The sequence below is a fragment of the Prionailurus bengalensis genome, chromosome B3 (assembly GCF_016509475.1).
Source record: "Prionailurus bengalensis isolate Pbe53 chromosome B3, Fcat_Pben_1.1_paternal_pri, whole genome shotgun sequence".
Lineage (NCBI taxonomy): Eukaryota > Metazoa > Chordata > Mammalia > Carnivora > Felidae > Prionailurus > Prionailurus bengalensis.
In genome coordinates this window covers 40,770,149-40,790,763 of record NC_057355.1, presented here as the reverse complement: position 1 = coordinate 40,790,763, position 20,615 = coordinate 40,770,149, and the positions used below count along the sequence as shown (strand labels likewise).

The 20,615-nt window shown below is 40.4% G+C and overlaps 1 protein-coding gene across 1 annotated transcript in view; it reads left to right on the top strand.

The window, feature by feature from the left end:
* ZNF609 (zinc finger protein 609) overlaps nt 1–20,615 on the top strand; it is a 211,479-nt gene that overhangs the window by 26,025 nt on the left and 164,839 nt on the right. Inside the window, exon 2 of the mRNA XM_043555183.1 lies at nt 263–1,136. Coding sequence (XP_043411118.1) covers nt 390–1,136 — 747 coding nt within the window. The 5' untranslated portion in view covers nt 263–389. The remainder of the gene's footprint in view (nt 1–262; nt 1,137–20,615) is intronic.

The following is a 20,615-nucleotide window of genomic DNA, read 5'->3' as shown; positions in this document are numbered from 1 at the left end:
CTAGAGGTTTCCTAGTTAAGACTTAACATGGAATCTCTGGGCAATTGGAAATATTGTACTCTCCCCTAGGGAGATGGAGCGGGAATTAACTTTTCCCCTGGTCCAATGTGACTTGGTTAGAAATACAATTGAACCTGTTTGTCTTGTCCATTGTGATGTGATAGCCCCCTAGGAACAGTCTGTTTTGTGTGGGAGTTTATTTCAGGCTGTCTCCTTGCCTGTATTGTTTCCTTTAACAGCTCTTTAAATTTTCTTTTTCCAGCAATGATGTTGTCCACTGGGCATGTACTGACCAATGTGGCAGGTCTGAGAACATAGCTGAAGCTGAAAATAGGAAAGCTGGGGGCAAGGAAGAGCCTTGAATCTTGAGGTGGGACGTTGACTCTAAGATGTCCTTGAGCAGTGGAGCCTCCGGAGGGAAAGGAGTGGATGCAAACCCGGTTGAGACATACGACAGTGGGGATGAATGGGACATTGGAGTAGGGAATCTCATCATTGACCTGGACGCCGATCTGGAAAAGGACCAGCAGAAACTGGAAATGTCAGGCTCAAAGGAGGTGGGGATACCGGCTCCCAATGCTGTGGCCACACTGCCAGACAACATCAAGTTTGTGACCCCAGTGCCAGGTCCTCAAGGGAAGGAAGGCAAATCAAAATCCAAAAGGAATAAGAGTGGCAAAGACACTAGCAAGCCCACTCCAGGGACTTCCCTGTTCACTCCAAGTGAGGGGGCAGCTAGCAAGAAAGAGGTGCAGGGACGCTCAGGAGATGGTGCCAATGCAGGAAGCCTGGTTGCTGCTATTGCTCCCAAGGGCTCAGAGAAGGCGGCTAAGGCATCCCGCAGTGTAGCCGGCTCCAAAAAGGAGAAGGAGAACAGCTCATCTAAGAGCAAGAAGGAGAGAAGCGAAGGAGTGGGGACTTGTTCAGAAAAGGATCCTGGGGTCCTCCAGCCAGTTCCCTTGGGAGGACGGGGTGGTCAGTATGATGGAAGTGCAGGGGTGGATACAGGAGCTGTGGAGCCACTTGGGAGTATAGCTATTGAGCCTGGGGCAGCGCTCAATCCTTTGGGAGCTAAACCGGAGCCAGAGGAAGGGGAGAATGAGTGTCGCCCGCTAAAGAAAGTCAAGTCTGAAAAGGTAAGAGGTGGCCAGATCTGGCTGCCTACTGCCAGTCAGAACTGCCCTGGACTAACCACCAAATGCTTTGTGCACTCTGTGGGAGGCTCATTAGTTTGTGGGTAATGACCAATTACAAGGTCAGAGCAGCTGGTAATGATAATGTGGTTTTGTTCCAAATTAGGGGATTCTCTACAGATTCATTAACAGCGGGCCTGGGCATTTTGGAGAATATCTATTGCTGGGGGCAGCTACTTGGTATGACTTCTAAGTCAAGTGGAGAAACTCCCACCTTGTCCTAGTCCCATCACCCTCAGACACTTGTTGCTGGAGACCAGCATCAGCCTGTATGTGGTTTTCTCATCTTGACTGGTATTTCATCTTTAGAATTATTGATGAACTTACTAAGCTGATGATAGGCTTTCAGTGGAGAGCTGTTCTTAATGGGATAGATGGTGCTGCTGGGTTTTTGGAAGAAAAAAGGTTAAATAAGTTTCATGGCATGATATCTATCAGGTGTTCTATTGGTGTCTACCAAAGAGCAAAGCGGAAGGTAAATAAGGGAGCAGGAAGTACTGACTGTACTAAGAGGTACTTAATCAGGCCTTATGAGTTGGTGTTGTGGCTATGCATTTTTGGCCTTGAAAGAGATTCTTTGGCCACTAAGAGTATGGTTCTTGGCCAAGAATCTCCCTCAACTATTGGTAATCAAAGTGTCCAGGTGGTTTAATAGCTGCCAAACAGTGTAATGATACCTTACCTTCTGCTTGAGTTGGAAGGACAGGTGCTTACAGCCCCAGGAGGGGCTTTCCTCCTCTGGGAAGATGATCTTAGTTCATGTCTCAGGAAATAGAGCTTGCGGGGCTGGAGCAGAGTAGGTGTGAGTCTGGGGTCAGCTCAGGCTGCTTTAAACTTCAGCAGCTTACAATTTCCTGCAAAGCGGCTGGCTTGGTGATGAACTCTTCACTGGCTCTTGATTTTTCTGCTTTGTGTTTGCTCACCCTGTGCTTTCAGCTGATCCCAGCAGATGCGGCATAAATTGGTTTCTCTGTAATTACATCAGCTGCAACAGGGAATACCTATTTCCATATGTAAGTGTTAATAAATAGAGGCTGGATATGTATGTGTGGTGGTGTCCTCTCAGTGCCTGGATTCCAGTGGTAGCTTTTGCTTTCTTTGCCTTAGGTATTTTGGTCTTTGCCTCTGGCACATCTGTAGCTCTTAGCAACATCTGGGCTTCCCTAGTAACAGGGCTGTGAATTTTCTTCCACTAATAACACAATGGTTCATTCCATTTCACCAGAGGCAGCTGCCAGAGAAGCTGACTGTTTTTAGGTGACAGATGCTATAGTCCACCTCAGAAGCGTCAAGTTCCAGCTGGCTACTGGCATGGCTCGTCCTGTGCGGGCTGTGATTTACCATTTTCTCTGGGGGGCAGATGGATAATACTGTTTTAAAGAGGCCTAGGAGTACCAGGAGTTCTTGCTTCTGTTCCAGGCCCATTAGACTGTTCCCTACATCTGGCTGCAGTAAACTCTTGCCATATATCCATGTTCATAATCATTGCTCTTCCTGTGCTGAAAAGTGGCCACTTCTGAGAATGGTCTTCATTTTCCTTTCGGTTCAGAACTTTTGAGTCATGTCACAATCATGTAGGCCCAGTAGTCCTCTACAGGTAAAAGGATTAATGATGCTGAGCTTCATGTTAGTTTTAAGTCTAAATGTCCATGGTAGTCTCCAACAGAGTAGCAAATGGAACTTATTTTCTCTTAGATGTCCAGGGACCGGTTGGGTGGCTGCCCTTCACATTATAATTGGGCTGAAAGATGCAATGTATTCAGCTAAGAAAACACCTTGGTGCCGGAGAGGTTTGCCCTTTAATAGTATAACAGTGCTATATAAGGCTTGTCTCCCAAGGAGACTGAAAATGGGGCAATGGAATGAGAGAGAAAAGGGAGAGAGACTGCAGTTCGGTTTTTGGAAGAAAGATAAAATTGCTGGGAAGTACTTTTAGAAGCAGAAAGTTGCTGTGCAGTTTGATGTTACTGTAAGCCAAACCCTGGTTTCTCAATTCCTTTCCCTGTTCTTCAACCCTTCTGAACAGTTTGGTTCTGGGGGGTGCCTTTCCAAAGCCTTTTGATTGTTGAAATAATTATTTAAATAAATGTTTGGAAGTTGCTAGGAGATAAAAACACTGTGCAGAGAGAGAGTGTTTCTGGAATGGGAGGAGGGAAAGACTGAAGGGGAAAGAAGGCTAGGAGTCTTAAAGCAGAAAAGCTTTTGAGAAACAAGGACTCCAGGGTTTAGGGCATAATAGGGGCTCATTGATGATTACTCCTATAGCTTGTAAGTTGAATCTGTGAAAACTTCTTTTAAGATTTTCTGTCTGAGATACGGGCTTGCCTATGGCTTCATTGGTTTGGAATGTTCCTTCTATGTGGGGACAACCAACAGAACTAAAACAGCAAAACAGATGTTTTGACATAATCTAGGAATTATATACTCTGAACTGGGAACTATCATGAAGAAAGAAAACTCATAAAATTTGGGAAGTGTCTTGACTGGTGTCAGAAGACAAATAGAGTTTGTGGTATAGGATAGAATTGTCACATGTCTCCCATTGGCTAATGAGGGAGCTTTGAGTATTCAAATTATCTGCCTCAGGACCTTCTTTCTCATCTAGGTAGGTATTTCAGGCTATGGCTGAGGGAATTACCTGTCAGCCAAGGATGTGGATTTCCCTTCATGGCATCCCACTTCAGCTCCACCACACCTTTCTCTGGCAGGGCTTTCTGTGATGTTTCCCAGAGTTCTAGGAGAGACCAGAAATGGCTCTTAGCGACTGCTGCTGCCCTAAATTGTTATTGAATACTGCTGCTCCTACTTCCTGCCAGCTGAAGAGATGGGGGAGGGAATGTTGAGGAATAAACAAGAGCCTTTCAGCTCTTGCCTGTTCCCTTGCCTTTGGTTTGATTGATAGATTGTTAAGTTAGGGATGGAAGGGGAGGTAGGGAGGAGGAAGTGTGCCTGCCTGAATGTTCCAAGCTTAGAGCTTAGTGCTTGCATTGCCAGTCTGACAGGCAAGAAGAAAAGAATTTATAAACCACAGAAGGCAGTGATGTATCTGTGCTGAGTCTGTCCTGCAGTACAGACTCTTGTGAAAGAGTCTGGGCTTAAACCAGGAATTTAAGGTGAGACTCCTTATTTTTTTCAAATCATATGAAGTAACCAGTAGGCTCTAATGGCTAAGGGATCTATAGGTTTGCAACCAGAAGCTCCCCTGGGCTCTTTGGCTGCTGTTTTTGATCTTGCAAGGTAGGAACAGTCTGCGCTGTGCTTTCCCCTTGTTTGGGGTCTCAGCTTCTGCTACTCTCAGAAAGTTACATGTATTACCACTCTCTCCCCACCCCCATTAGTTTAGGATACAAAAAACCCAAAAAACCATTAAGTGTGTGCTCTTTGCTCTTTCCCCCTCTGATCATGCTTGCTATCGCATCCTGTGTTCTAAGAGCATCTTCCTTTGCCCTTGGTTTTGTTTTTCCTGCCCTAGTTTATGCCTTCCAGCTCAGTTCTCTCCTGTTGCAATCTCTCATTGCCCAACCAAGGTCAGGTCTCTTTTATTCCTTCTGATCCAAGGCTTTCTCTCTTAACGCCTTCCTCCTTCAACTAGCTGTTCAATCTCAGCTATTGATGGCATAGCAGTCAGCCTTTCCTCCTGAAGCCAAATGCCCTCCAGCATTTTTCTTCATGGAAAAAATTAAAAACAAGTTGATATTTATGTGGGACAGAGATGCAACAAAGCCTGAGCTTAATTTATTTTTTCTTCAGTAGCTCTGTTTTCCATCTGGGTGTTGTAATTCAAGGAGGGCCCACAGGGAAATTATCTTGTCCAGTCTCCTCATTTTATGGAAGAACCTAAGACCAGGGAGGTCATATGACATGCCTAGGCTCTCACAGGTAGTCAGTGACAAAGCCAGGCCTAGAGACCAGGTTTTTGGTGCCCAGGTTCTTATAGCATATTGTTACTCAGGGGTTTGTTAAAAGTTTTCAACTGTCAGGAGGGCTTCTCTGTTTGCCCACTCTAAAGACTACCTTAGAAACATTGGGTGTAAATTTCCAGATACTCTTGAAATTGTTTTCATTGTTTTTCCTACTGATTTTAACATTGTAGAGGCTCAGTAAACAAAGGATCCTTGAGTGTGAGTTTCTTTGGTATGATAATGATGTTTGCAGAGAACTATTTCAGCTGGTGTTGAACCTATCCTATTCTATATAAAGAGGGAAAGTTACTTTTAAGCTGCTACTTTGAGCTTGGTTGTGTGTGTGTGTGTGTGTGTGTGTGTGTGTTATGTTCTGGAATATTGCATTCAAATTTCCATTGTAATCATTGAGGCATTGCCAGCTCCCTCATTATTTGCAATTGTGAGAAAGAAAAAAAACCTGGTGCTTCTTGGACCTATCACTAATAGGGAGACCTTAAATGTATTGTAGATATTAACTGTTTTGAAAAGACGTGATATACTGTTGGATACCATTATTCATTTGGTACATTAATCGAGTGCATTTTATTTTTATTTATTTGAAAGATTTTTAATTGAAGAATAGTTGACACTTTGAGTGTATTTTAGATTCCAGGTATTGTGCTTGGTCCATATAGTGAATAAACAGAAGATTCCTGCTCTTTGAACCTTACAGTTTACCATCTACAGTAGAGTTCCTAAATATATGGCCCATAAAACCATGTGTATCACATCACCTGAGTGTCAAAAATGCAGATTTGTGGACCCAACCCCAGTTCTGCTAAGTAAGTTTTAGGGTCTCTCCAGATAATTGTTACATACTTAAACATTTGAGAACCATTGTGAATTTTCTTTATAAGGGGGGTATTGGACACCACTTTTGAGTTAAAACACCAGCCTTCTTTCTAAATTTAAATTTCACATAAACTCTGGACCAGACTACCTGGTGTGTATCCCAGCTCTGCCACTTATTAACTGAGTGTTCTTAATCAAGTTACTTAACTGTTCTACCTCCATTTTTTTCTTCTGCAAAATGAGGAAAACAATAGTTCATAGGGTTGTTGTGAGATTAAACTACTTAATTCATATAAAACACTTTGAACAGTGATTAGCATTCAGTAGGAAGCCCTGAAATAAATACTGAATTCGTAGGAAGCATTCCGTAAATGTTAGAAAAAGAAAAAAAAACATGATTGAAGTTAAAATATGTCTCAGTATGCCCTAGGCATTAATGGGCTGAAATACAATAACATTCCACCTGTATAGGAAGCCCAGTATAAATAGATAAACATATTGGCTAAGATTTTGAGCACCGTGCTCAGAAGTTCCAAGCCTAGGTTGGGGAATTTTCATGCTGGTGATGTGTTCTAAAGCCCCTGGTGTTTATAGTAGGGGTTGGAGAGGGGGGGAGACCAAAAATTGGCTTCAAAACATCTTGAGGTAGCCTGTTGAATTTCATTATTTCATATAAATTGAGTTTCCTTTCTGGCCATATCCCTGATGTGGGATTGGGTTTTTTGGATAGATGTTATTGTGGGTTTGCCAGCACGCGCGATCTTGTGTATGCTGGAAGAGCACTAAATGCTTTTTGTTTCTACACAAGAGTGCATGGAAAATCTAAGTCCTAGTTCTTAATCTTCCTCCCCTAGTGTGAACTTGTATTTTTGCCATTTGGGTATAAGAGCTTTTACCAGCAGAGCTCATCCAGGGAGGCAGCAGGGCTTGGGCTTTCAGGCTGGAGGTGGCAGTAACATACACAGCTGAGATCCTGCCACTGCTGGCTGTCTGAGCCCTCCTCTCTGTGGTTTTCACTCTTCAAGCCATGCTTGAGTAACCCGCCTCCAGAGCTGCTGACAGGGCCGTGTTCAGAGGCCTTGGAAATTACACTGTTCATTTCCTTATCATCCCCTGACCTGCAGTGCAGAGCCTTCTGGTGCAGGAACAAGGCAGAAAAAAATCCAGACGGCTCCCAGCCAGCATGTGTCAAGGGCTACAAAGAAGGAAATTGGACTTGCTCACTTCAAAACCGTGGGGTTAGGCTTTGATTTTTGGTTCCTGCCGAGAGTTATTTGTGTGTGTGCGCGCATGTTCTATCTCTGTGTATATGTATAGAATGAGGCTGTGCATGGCAAAGCTGTAGAAGAGGAGCATTGAAAGTAGAGAGCAAAGGGAAGATTGCTTTTCTCTTCAGTTAATTTCCCAGTTGTGCCATTGGGATGGGCCTGGAAGGATTAACATCAGGAAGGTGCCAGGCCATATTAATGTTTTAAAATATATTTCTCTTGGTACAGTTTAGTCATGGTTGACAGCACCCACCCAAGTAAGAAGCTTCCCTGGCTGGCTGAGGAGACATTTTTAACAAATCCTATGCCTGAAGTCATTCATCCTAGATGACATTGACATAATCAATGTTGAAGCTCCCTAAGAAAGGATAGACTTTGGGTTAGTCTTGGGTAAGGGGAATAGCTCTTTTGAGATGGAGGATAGTATGACAAAAAAGAGAAGAAATTTATAGCATTTAGAGATTTTCTGTTTATAGGGCAAAATTCTATTACATTTTTAGAAGCTGTCCTCGATTTTTTAGTATTATAAAACAGTCCACCTCCTTTTTCTTTTGGCGTTTCTCTTGCCCTAGGATACCCAAAGGAAATACTTTTAGGCAGAAGAAGTAAAATGTGGATGGTAAGAGGCTCTTGAGCAGAATTTACAATCATTCTGTTCTTAATTTTCCTTTTTCTGGATATCCACTGCCTTAATGTCATTGGTGATATTAGAACCTTTGTGAAGTGGGGGGAAAAAAGAAATATTTCAGCTTTCAGACCTTGGAGGTTTTTTTAAATCCTAAGTGTCTCTCTTGTTAGAAGTACTCTGTAGAGAAGTGTTTTCACATGAGAAAGTGACAGCTTAGGTGAGAGGGGATTGCTTCCTTTTACTTTCTAAAGCAGTAGTCCCCTGTACCAGCAGCTGCAGCGCAGCCGGCAACTTGTTAGAAATGCAAATATCAGAGCCCATTCCAATCTCCCAAATCAAAAACCCTGGGGTTGAGGCCCAGCAATTTGTATTTCAACATTAGCTCTTTCTTTGACTATGATACTAAAGTTTGAGATCTGTCGTAGAGCACCTTCCCCCCTCTTAATAGTGAGGAGCAAATTGGAAGGAATACCTAAGGGTTTGGGACTTTGAGAGCAGTAGAGGTATTTAAAATATTTAACTTTTCCAAGCTTTTCTCCTCTGTAATATAGAAGTGAATAATAGTACTGATCTTATTGTGAAGATTAGATCAGATAAAGCACAAAAGCAATCAGCACAGTGCCTAACGTTGAGTAACTACTACTCAATAAATGTTAACTATTGCTGATACTGTTACTAGGTATGAGGTGCAAGGTCATTGTGAAATTAAGATGCAAGGATATCTTTAGTGACTTTAAAGAATTAACTCCCTGGTGGTTTTAGAAAGGAATGAGTTGATGATCGCTTGTATTCTAACTCCTGATTTCGAGGAAGGCTTGAGGAGAGATTGATTAAGAGCATTTGGAGCCATTGAGGTTTGGAGTTACACTGTTTGATTAGTTTAGAAGCATTTGTTGAACTCCTTTTGGTACAGGGCTGATCTCAGGTTGTAGAACCATGGCTCTTAGCTGTTTCCCATTAAAATCAGAGTTGTGTTTTTGTTTTGTTTTGTTTTAATATATACTCAGGCCTTCTGAACCATTTTTTCAGGATTGAAATGAATGTAACATTGCTTTAGTTTAGAAAGTTTTTTTCCTTCTTTTAATCCATAAGAAGTGCAGATTTCAGCCTTTTGAAGGAATTAGAACTATAGGTAGTCTGAACAGGCAGGAGAAGAATAAGGATTAAGATACTTATTTTTGTAGACTTGTCACTAGCTGCAGGAAATAAAAAGGCAGTTCCTAGATTTTTGGTAGAGGTCAGTTTTTAACCTGAAATGTTGTCCATTGGGAGAGTATAATTTGACTGTGCCTGAAAAATACACTAATGGAGTATTTTTAAATTTTAGACTATTGGATTTTAGCCATAGTAGCCAATACTAGATTGTGTTTAGATGAGCCAGACCTGGTCATTAAATTTTTTCTTGGTCTTTTTAGTTTAAGCTATAAATGATGTAACATTATTAGTTTCAGGTGTATGACATATTCAGTATTTGTATATGATGCAAAATGATCACCACAGTAAGTCTAGTTAACATCCATAACTACATATATTTACAAAATTTTTTCTTGCAATGAGAACTTTCAAGATATATGCTACTAACTACTTTTACATATGCAATACAGTATTATTTTATTAATTTTTTTGTGTGTTTATTTTTGAGAGAGAGAGGGAGACACATAATCTAAAGCAGGCTCCAGGCTCTGAGCTATCAGCACAGAGCCAGATGCAGGGCTCAAACCCATGAATTGTGAGATCAAGACCTGAACCGAAATCAGAGGCTTAACTGACTGAGCCACCCAGGCACCCCTGCAGTACAGTATTACTAGCTATGGTCACCATGCCAGACATTAATTATATCTCCATAGCTTATTTATTCATTTCAACTCCTTTTCACCCTCTCCTCACCCCTTACCTCAGGCAACCATCAGTCTTTTCTCTGTATCTATGAGTTTAAGTGTTTATTTGTTTTGTTTAGATTCCACATATAAGTGAAATCATACAGTATTTATCTTTTTTTTAACTTATTTATTTTGAGAGCCAGAGAGAGAGAGAGAATGAGCACACACAAGCAGGGGAGGAGCAGGGAGAGAGAATCCCATGCTGGCTCTGCACTGTCACTGCAGAGCCCAACTTGGGACTCGATCCCACAAACCGTGAGTTCATGAGCTAAGCTGAGATCAAGAGTCAAACACTCAACTGACTGAGCCATCCAGGCACCCCTGTATTTTTCTGACTTATTTCACTTAGCATAGTGCCCTCAAGGTCCCTCCATGTAGCTGCAGATAATAAGATTTCATTCTTTTTTATGAATGAAAGATACTCCATTTTATTTACATATACATATACCACATTTTCTTTAATCATCCATTGATGGACATTAGGTTGTTTCCATGTCTTGGTGATTGTAAATAATGCTGCAGTGTACATGGGGGTACATGCATCTTTTCAAATTAGTGATTTTGTTTTCTACAACACCAACACTTGTTATTTCTTGCCTTTTTTTAAATTATTTTTTTTTAAGTTTATTTATTTTGAGAGAGGCTGAGAATGAGAGCAGGGGAGGGGCAGAGAGAAAGGAAGAGAAAGAATCCCAAGTAGGCTCTGCGTAAGAGTGTCAACTGACCCAGGGCTCAAACTCATGAACTGTGAGATTATGACCTGAGCTGAAATCAAGAGTCAGTGCTCAACTGACTGAACCACACAGGCGCCCCATGGTTTGGTTTGGTTTGGTTTGTTTTTTTACAATTTTTGTTGTTGTTGTTTGTTTGTTTGAGAGAGGCAGAGAAAGAGGGAGGCAGAGGATCCAAAGCAGGCTCTGTGCAGACAGCAGAGAGCCTGATGCAAGTCTCAGACTCACAAACCGTGAGATCAGGACCTGAGCCGAAGTGAGATGCTTAACTGACTGAGCCACCCAGGAGCCCCTGCCTTTTTAATAATAGCTATTCTAAAAGGTGTGAGGTCATGATTTAATATGGTTTTGATTTGCATTTCCCTGATGATTAGTGACATTGAAAATCTTTTCATGTACCTGTTGGCCATCTGTATGTCTTCTCTTGGCCTCTGTTTTTGTTTAGTAATGGGTTCTTTCCATTACAAGTTTTTTGTAAACTGGTACCCAACTCACTCAACTCAGAGTTGATATTTCCTGTTAGATATGTTTCTTCAGAAGTAAAGCACTTACCCCTGTATCTGAATCAAAGCTTAGTGAAAGGTACAGAGAGTGGAGTAGAAAGGAGGTTTATGTACAATCATACACCAAGCAAAATAATACGAGGTTAGAGAAATTAACATTCAGGCTGAAGAGTCTTTTAGTGTGGAAGCTTCTCAACTGGAGGTGCATATCAGAGTCACTTTAGAGTGACTAAAAAAGTAAAAGTCCCCTGCTGAAGTAAAACCTTTAGGGCTGTAATTTTCTTTTTTTTTTTAACTTTAACAGATGATTTTATTGTACCTCTTGGTTAAAAGCCACTGTCATTGTAGAAGTTGACCCTGGTTTTTTGCCATTTCCAGATGGAGCTATCCACTACACTTTAGATATATGATTCTCAAGTGTTTTTCATCATGTTCAAGATTCTCCTCCAACTCTCCTTTTTCATTTCTCAGTCATTGTGTTGGGTTCAATCAGTTAAGAATACAGTTAGAATGACTCTAACTTCTTATTACCCCCTTAATTAGGAGAACTAATTACTGAGTTTCTCATAGTTATAGACTTTAAGTGAGAACATCCGTATCATTGTTACTGATTCAATTTTAAATTATTCCAGAGTTTTTAAGGCAAATTTGAGCAAAATTCTTAAGACTACATTTGGCATTTGACTATTTGTGATATTTTAAAAAACATAAATGAGAAGGGAGCAGGAGACAGGTTTAGATAATCTAAACTAATTGCTAATATAAAAGCAGTTTATTTCCTTCATTCCTTCCTTCTTCCTCTCCCCCCTCCCCTTTCCTTCCTTTGAGAAAGAGCATAAGCTGGGGAGGGGCAAAGGGAGAGAGACAATCTGAAGCAGGCTCCAAGCCCATCTCGTAGCCCAACTCAAGGCTTGATAGCAACCCATGAGATCATGACCAGAGCCGAAATTAAGAGTCAGATGCTTGCCAACTAAGTGCTCCAGTTTATTTTCTAATCTGTTTCTGAGTGTATTTCTGTGCTTATTAATTAGACGATAGGTGTCCCTAATTTTCTGGAAATTCATGGTACCCCAAAATAATGCAGCTATCCAATTAAGACCTTATTCCTGAGCATGTTTCTGGACACACTGATTTTAAACATGCTGTTTTTAGAAGACCGAGCATCACCTCACATAAATAGAAGTCTCATCTAAGTTATTTCCTTTTTTTTTTCTTTATACTGCATACTACTTATTTGAAATCAAGAAGAGAATTAAATGTTTTTGTGTATAAGGTATTTCCCTGCTGGGATTTTAAGTCTCTGAGGAAGAATAATTAGAGTGCTACAGTTGCTTTCAGAGATGAACACATATTTGAATATGCTGCAAATTCAGTTCAGAACATTATGGAATGCCATATTTTGGCCAGAATTATAATTATGTGACCTTAAATTCTCATATAATAAAATCTAAAACGTGGTTTTGAGTACTAGCACATGTATTACCTGTGCCTTCTGAATTTACATTTATCTCTACTTTAGATGGATCCTTTTAGGTCTTGGAGTATTTCAAATACATATACCACTGAATAGGAAGAGAAAAAATGGCAAATGTGGGAAGAAGTCATCATACGATGTGACTACACATTTATATACACCATATTAGACTAGATCTTAAATCCGTCAGTATGCAGATTCCTAAACATCTGGTAGAGTGTCTGTTTGAGATAAAATATGCCATAAGGCATTTTTCATTTTGCTTATACATATGTGCTTAGATTGAGAATGTGGAGACTTGAAATCAAACAAGCTGATTGCTTATAACAATTTCAGAAAGAGGTTGAGAAAATTTTTAATTTTTGTTTATGTCTGATATCTGTCCTATCCTTTCCCATCTCTTACAAGGATCAGGTTCTAAAGTCAGGGTATGAAGTACTTGGTCAGAAAATACTCGTAAAATCACTTAGTATGACACCATGTTGGGAGACTGACATACTGGCTTCATAAATTCAACACAGTTTTTTTTTCCATCATTGAAACAAACCATTATTTTTTTGTTGAGGTCTCATGTAAAACCTGGCTTGTGTTTACGGACTGTATTGATGAAGTGTATTTGTAACTAGAGTTACCCTAATCCTGGCTAAGTACTTACACTATGAAAAGCACATGGGATTGGAAACCAGATAAGTGAACGGCTCTTCAAGTCTACCATCTCTGGCTCGCTCCAGAGTATATACTCAATGACTGGAATAACCAAGAGGCCTATACCATTGAAATTGTTCTTTCTTTTCTTTTTATTGCCAGCCACATAAAGTGGTTTTTTTTTTTTTTTTTAATTTTTTTTCAACGTTTATTTATTTTTGGGACAGAGAGAGAGCATGAACGGGGTAGGGGCAGAGAGAGAGGGAGACACAGAATCGGAAACAGGCTCCAGGCTCCGAGCCATCAGCCCAGAGCCTGACGCGGGGCTCGAACTCACGGACCGCGAGATCGTGACCTGGCTGAAGTCGGACGCTTAACCGACTGCGCCACCCAGGCGCCCCTAAAGTTTTTTGATTGTGGTAAATGTATATACCCAGTTATCTATTTAGTGTACCAAATTATTTTATGGCAGAGGAAATCTTGGGGTCTAGATTTCTCTATGTAGTGGAGATTCTTAGGTCCTTGGATTGAATCCAGCTTAATATAATGATCATTCTCTTGTAGCATTTACATTTCAAGTCTAACTTTAATGTTCTTTATACCCACAAATTCTTTCTCTTTAAGTTCCCTTGATCAGTGAAGAAATAGTCCATTTCTATATGGTAGCCTCAAGTCTTAGCCTTGAATTAAACAAGAATTATTTTATAGGCAAACTGAAGAACAAAGCTATTCTCTTCTTACCGACATAAATATCCCTGAGCCTAGTCTCTCTTAAGCTTAGTGTCTTTGGTGATGTCTTTGAGGTACTCTACTTTCTGTCCTTTTCTGATTTTGAGCTAGAATCTAAACTATGCTTTTTAAAACAGCATGTTGTTTTAATTATTTTTTGTTATTTCTGAGAATCCTGTCTTAACGAAGTGGATTATATTTAGTTAGGCAGATTTAGAGAGGTCTTTTCTTCCTCCTCCCCCGTTGAAAATAAGTAACCAGGAAAACATAACCATTTGGGGGGGTACCTGGCTGGCTCAATCTGTGGAGCATGGGACTCTTGATCTTGGAGTTGTGGGTTCAAGCCCCCACAGTAGGTGTAGAGATTACTTAAAAATAAAATCCTTTAAAAAAAAAAAAAAGGACCATTTTTTATGTTCTACATGGGCATCCATCATGGTCTGGGCACAGCATTGGTTGTATCAGGAAAACCATTATACTGTTGACAATGAGGTTTTACCCATACTTTGAAATTGCTATTAAGCTACTGCTTAGAGATGGCACTGCTTAGAGATGTGGTATACCTTATTTGAAGGCTTGATGCCCGTGCTCTGCTTTTAGCTGTATACTAGTGGCAGCTCTTGGACAGAACATAGTTTATAAAATGCCCAAGAGGACAGGTTAAACAGAAGTTTTCATGTTAAAGAGCTAAATAAAAATGATTCTGGGTGTAGGCCAATACATCGCTGAGAAAGAAGAGAAGTACCATTTGCCTCTACCTAGGAAGCAGTTTGGGCAGGGCAAAGCTCCCAGAAATGGACATTCTAAACTTACTGACTTTGGAAGTTCTGGGTTTTGCCCCTTAGCCTTTGTGAAATGGAGCTTCTTTTCAGAACGGGTAATAGATGTGGAACAGACTTTAAGTCTTAAAATAATGCCACTTCCCTACCCTCTAAACACTCCCTTAGAACTAAACAGGTAAGTGTCCTCAGATGTCACACAGAGGCAAAGATTAAGTGTTACTTAGGACCCAAGTTAGGTAGGGCTGTCCCTAGCATCTGCTATCTGCTAGATAATGACCTGAAGTGGCATTCAGAGCAGAGAAAAGTCTGGGAAGATAGTTGGAAAACAATACAATGACATTTCATATTTGTCCAAAATTTTCAGGTTTTTCATTTGTTTTTATTCCCTAGTCACATTTCATCCACTATTTCATATCTAATAACCCAAGTCAGGAGAAAAGGGTCAGCAAATCCACTTTAATCCTTCCCATTCCCATGCCCCCATAAAGCTTTGATACTGGTGAAAGCTTGTCAAAAAACTGGTGGCAACGTGAGAGGTATGTCTGGAAGTTAGTGGCAGTGAAGAGATAGTGGGGTTGGGCTCTGTGATGTGGGGAATGAGTGCTTGAAAGTAAACTTGGGTGGTTTGTTTTTATTTTTAACAACAACAAACAAATATTTGTACTTTCCTTACCAAGCATTTACTTGCTCTTAGTAAGACAATGGCAAATGACTGGTTTATCTTTAGAAATGGTTATGACTAGGGATTTGAGATTAGGATAGATTTGAGATTAGGGTAGATTAGGAGTTGATAGGAAGTGATGGTGTCTTTGGCCTACATACCTCCCAAGAAACAAAAACACAGTACTTAAAAAAAAAAAAATGTTTGTTTATTTTTGAGAGAGAGAGGCAGAGAATTCCAAGCAGTCTCCTCACTGCCAGTGCAGAGCCCGATGCAGGGCTCAAACTCCCAAACTGTGAGATCGTGACCTGAGCCAAAACCAAGAGTCAGACGCTTAACTTGACTGAGCCATCCACCGGGTGCCCTCCAAAAACAGTACTTTTATTATTATTATTTTTTTTTTTAACATTTATTTATTTTTGAGACAGAGAGAGACAGAGCATGAACGGGGGGAGGACCAGAGAGAGAGGGAGACACAGAATCTGAAGCAGGCTCCAGGCTCTGAGCTGTCAGCACAGAGCCCGACGCGGGGCTCGAACTCACGGACCGTGAAATCGTGACCTGAGCGAAGTCGGACACTCAACCGACTGAGCCACCCAGGCGCCCCTAAAAACAGTACTTTTAAAGGAAACTTAGATTTTAGTGTGGTGCTCACTTAGTAAAAATTATCTTTTTTTAAAAAAAAAGATTTTATTTTTAAGTAATCTCGACACCTGCCATGAGATTTGAATTTATAACCCCAAGATCAAGGGTCACATATTCTATTGACTGAGCCAGCCAGGCATCCCTAAAAATGATCTTTTCTTAAATATTCTTTTATTGATCTTATCTTAGGGATGGTTCCTTCCCACATTTCTCCTGCTTATGTGTTCTGTATCTTTCAAAACCATTTCCAAAGTTCAGGGAACCTGGCTGGCTCAGTCGGAGAAGTGTGTGACTCCTGATCTTGGGGTTGTGAGTTGAAGCCCCATGTTGAGTGTAAAGAATACTTAAAAAAAAAATTTTTTTTTCCAAAGTTCATTTTGCATGCTACTGAACAATAAATCCAATGGGGCATACAGTCTAGTAGGAGAGATAGAATGGAAGCAAATAATCACATGCATATCAGGGTAGGTGCAGAGAAAATATCCATGAAAAGGTTTGAGTAAATATCTGAAGGATGAATAGTAGCTAATTTGGAGGAGAGAGTTAAATGATGAACAACTAAGTAGAAAAGTTCCTTAAGGTCTGGAGGTCATGAGAAAGAATTGGAAATATAAAGATTTAGGAGTTATTAATATGAACCAGTAAATTGTAACTGATGCCATACAACTGGATGAGCTTACCCAGGGAGAACATGTCTGTTGAATGAGATGAAAAGAAGAGGGCCCAGGATAGGTCCTTGAGGAACACCAAGAAGGTACTAACTTAAATGGCATGTTAAGAAGTGCTTCCCTGTGAAATGGAGAGCATACAAAACTACAACGGGAACACATGTCTACAAAAACATTTAAAAATCCCCTGAAAGGTAGTCTAGAACTTGCTTGGTTCTATAGTCAGATTTGGTTTACTGGCTTGAGTCATGCTTTAAGGGAAAGTTCCTTTCTTGTTTGTGCTACTTGTAAACAGTGAAGGTAATCTTTGTTTTTCTTACTTTAACCACTTCCCGTGTTTTTTCTGCTTTTTGCTGTCTCTTCCAAATCAGTCTCAACTTCCATAAATTTTACATAATTATAAAGCATAGACTTTGTAATTAGATTTGTATTTGCATCTCAGCACTTAATAGATGTGGAATCTTGCAAAATTACCTCTGAATGTCACTTTTCTTAAATTTTATATGGATTAAAAGTATACTGTAAATGCATAGTATATGATTATCTAGTAGTTGTAGGCCAGCAACAAATGTGTGTACCGTTTTCTTTTCTCTTCCTTGGAACCTCTCCTGCATTTCTAGGCAGGTGCGTTTTTTCATCTGTGATCACTGAGGCTCTGTCTTACCTCCTTATGGCATCATGTAATAGCAGCTTTTCTACTAAAGTAAAGGAGTTTTGCATTTCAAAGTCCTTTCTAGAGAGGAAACACAAGAGAGTTTCTGCATCGTTGTAATCTACAGATTTTAGTAAGAGCACCGTTGGCATTTGAGACTAGGTAATTTGTTGTGGGGGGCAGTCTTGTGTATAGTAGGATGTTTAGCAGCATCCTTGCCTTTACACGCTTGATGCCAGTAGCATTTTCCCTAAATCGAGGCAACCAGAAATGTCTACAGACGTTGTCATATGTCCTCTAGAGAGCAAAAATCTCCATTTGAGAACCATTTGCTAAAACGCTGTTTCCTGTTGCGTTACTTACACAGCAGTGTACGTTCATGAAAATGGAGGGAGTTGTATATATAAAATACACAGTTTTCTGTTGTCAATGTTATGTTTCCACAAAACAAAGTGTTTTCACCAAAGGCAATAGAGAACCAGGCTGTAACCCATAATGATATTTATCTAGATTTTCACTCATCTCCCTCAGTCTCTAAAAGGTGAGGAGAAAGGATACATGGTAGGATGGAAAGGCAGCAAAAAATAGTCTGAAAATCTGGCATCCAGATATCTCTATTCAGCTCCTAGCCAATAGGGTGTGGAATTAAATCTAGGAAAATCGCTTTTACAAGATTTTCAGAAATAAGTTCTGGACACAGGACAGAGTTGAAATATCAGCAAAACAGGGATTTTCCCTCCCACCCACTCTGCTATTCTGTGACAGCAAAGGAAGAGGATTGCTTTATTTTTGTCACTTCAACTCTTATGACCCCTTTCTTGATGGTCACTGAAGTTACTTCTCAAAGTGTTTGCTTTTACCTTTAATATAAAGTCTTTCAGGGGTTCCTGGGTGGCTAAGTCATTAAGCCTCTGGCTTCGGCTCGGGTCATGCATAATCTCACAGTTTGTGAGTTTGAGTCCCACATTGGGTGAGCTTGAGGCTGGCTTTGGGTGAGCATGAGCCCCACTTCAGGTAAACATGAGCTTTGCTTTGGGTGAGCCCCTCTTCTCCCTCCCTCTCCCTCCCTCTCCCTCCCTCTCCCCTTCTTCTCTCCCCTCCCCCTCCCTCTCCTCTGTCTCCCTCTCTCTCTCTGCCTCCTGCTCACTTGCACCCCCCCTCAAAAAAAATATATAAAATCTTTCAGTTTTTATCTTCTTTGTATGGAAGGGTAGAATGTCCTTCTGTATTAGGTGACATTGCTCCCTGAGAATATAGTCTCCAGAGAAGTCTTTGGATAGGACCCAAGCTGAAAGCAATAGGTTAAGTAACACACCTCATTGTCTTGCGAGGAGTCCAAGAAAAGATACTGTTTTGAAGTTTGAAAGATCCTGTAAAGAGAGGGCAGGCCTTGGGCCAGACAGCCTTTGAGGTGGTAAAAACCAACTGAGCTCATAAACAAGAACTGGCATGTGCCAACAGAGTCACTCATCCTGGCTCCAAAGTTGGCTGAGGAGAGAAAAGTGTGGAAGGCTCTGTAAGTGGAAGGATTGTTCTTGGCTTTGGCCGTAGGTTGACTGGAAATAGAGCAGGGAGGGAGCTTGGACCTGGTCTCTGAGGTCTGGGCATTGCCCTGAGAGGAAGAGTTTTTTCCCCCTTCCTTTTCTTGTTTTGTTTTATTTTTTTCCCTCCTTCTTTCTTAGTATTAACATTTCAAGGTACAGGAAATAGTTGGATATTGAGTGTTTTACAACTCTTCTAGAACAGGCTATTAGTATTCTGGTCTGCTAAAACGAAAGCCAGAAGGGATTTCACTAGGTAGAATCAGGGCTCATAACTTTTATGAAAGTGCCCTAAACAAGGAACCCTCAGTTTATTTGGAAGTGTTTTAAGTTTTACTAAAATCCAATCATTGCCAGCATGGTTTTTTAAAGAAGATAGACAGCCATGATGGCTAAACCAAGGAGATGAGTAAGATCTGAAGTTGGCAGCCGAGTGAAACAGCTGAGAACAAAAGAGAGAGCATTGGTATGGGAAAGAGGTACAACTATGCCTCTGGACCCCTGTCCCCTCATTATTCTTTACTGACCCTGGCAACTGCCAAAGCTTGCTCAATAGGGTTGTGGGCTGGGGATTGTTTCTTAATCCCTGTACGAGAGTACCAAGATTCAGCTGCGTTATCTATGCTCTGAGCCTCTGGCACTTGGCTAAGGCACTTGCTGAGGCATCTGGTGACTATAGACAAAAGCCTATTTTGTCAGAGGAAAGATTGGGGCAAAGTACAAGCATTGTTATCTCTGGTGCCCTCAGGGTAAACTGTCTACTTGGCAAGTGAGACTGTCTTGACCTTGTGAATTACAGCAACGTTTCCACTTGGTTTTATGTTTCTTTGAGATTATTTTCTATCAGTGAAGTTTGAGCATTTAGGTGTTAAATGCTACTCTTGAAAAAAACTATTAATCTTTTAAAAGTTTTAAATATCATAAAAGTAATAAGTGTTTTATTAAAAATGTGGAAAATGCAGAAAGTTAAGAGGAAGAACAGAAAAATCATACTTAGTTCTATCATTTTCTTAGCAGAATAATTTCTTTAATGTTGTGAATCTGGCTAGATTATTGGTTCAGAATTGGCTTGGACATCATCTATACCTCATGAATCTAAACTCTGTTCCCTTAAGCTTATTTAATTTTCCCACTAGGGAACTGACCTGGTCTGGCCTTGCTTGGCTAGGTTTTATTACATTTGATGAAATCTCACCCTGGAGTATGAAAACTCTGTCATCCATATTTAAATTTTTTATAACTTGTCTCAAGCCAAATTTTTATCTTTATCTATGATTGTCTTTTTTTTTTTTTAAGTTTTGTTTATTTATTTAGAGATAAAGAGGAGAGAGCAGGGGAGAGGGAGAGAGAGAATCCGAAGTAAGCTCCACACTGTCAGTGCAGAATCCAACTTGGGGCTCCATCTCACGACCGTGAGATCACAACCTGAACTGGTATCAGGAGTCAGAAGATTAACCAACTGAGCCACCCAGGCGTCCCTGTGGTTGTCTTTAATGAATGAATATATAGGGGGAAAGGTTTTGTTATTTTTAAAGGCTGAATGTTAACCCACTTTCTCCTTTTGGGAAAAAGGTATCTGTGGTGTCAGTTAACATAATAATTTTCTTTCATTGTTGAACTTGGTCAAGAAAGTCTCATGAGATTTTTTTATTGTATAAATAGAAAAGGGCTATCTTTTGTGGAATTTTGAGACAAACCAAGCTACAGGGATTCTTTTACCCTAGAGTAACATTTTAGTTAAGGCAACTACATGGAAACAAATCCACTTCTTTTTCTGTATAATTTTTCCATCTGGATTTGTTATATTGTCTAGGCTGGAGCTTCTGCTTATTAGATATTTAGATTTTTAGCTCTTAGAGGTTTGCGGTAAAGAAAGTGG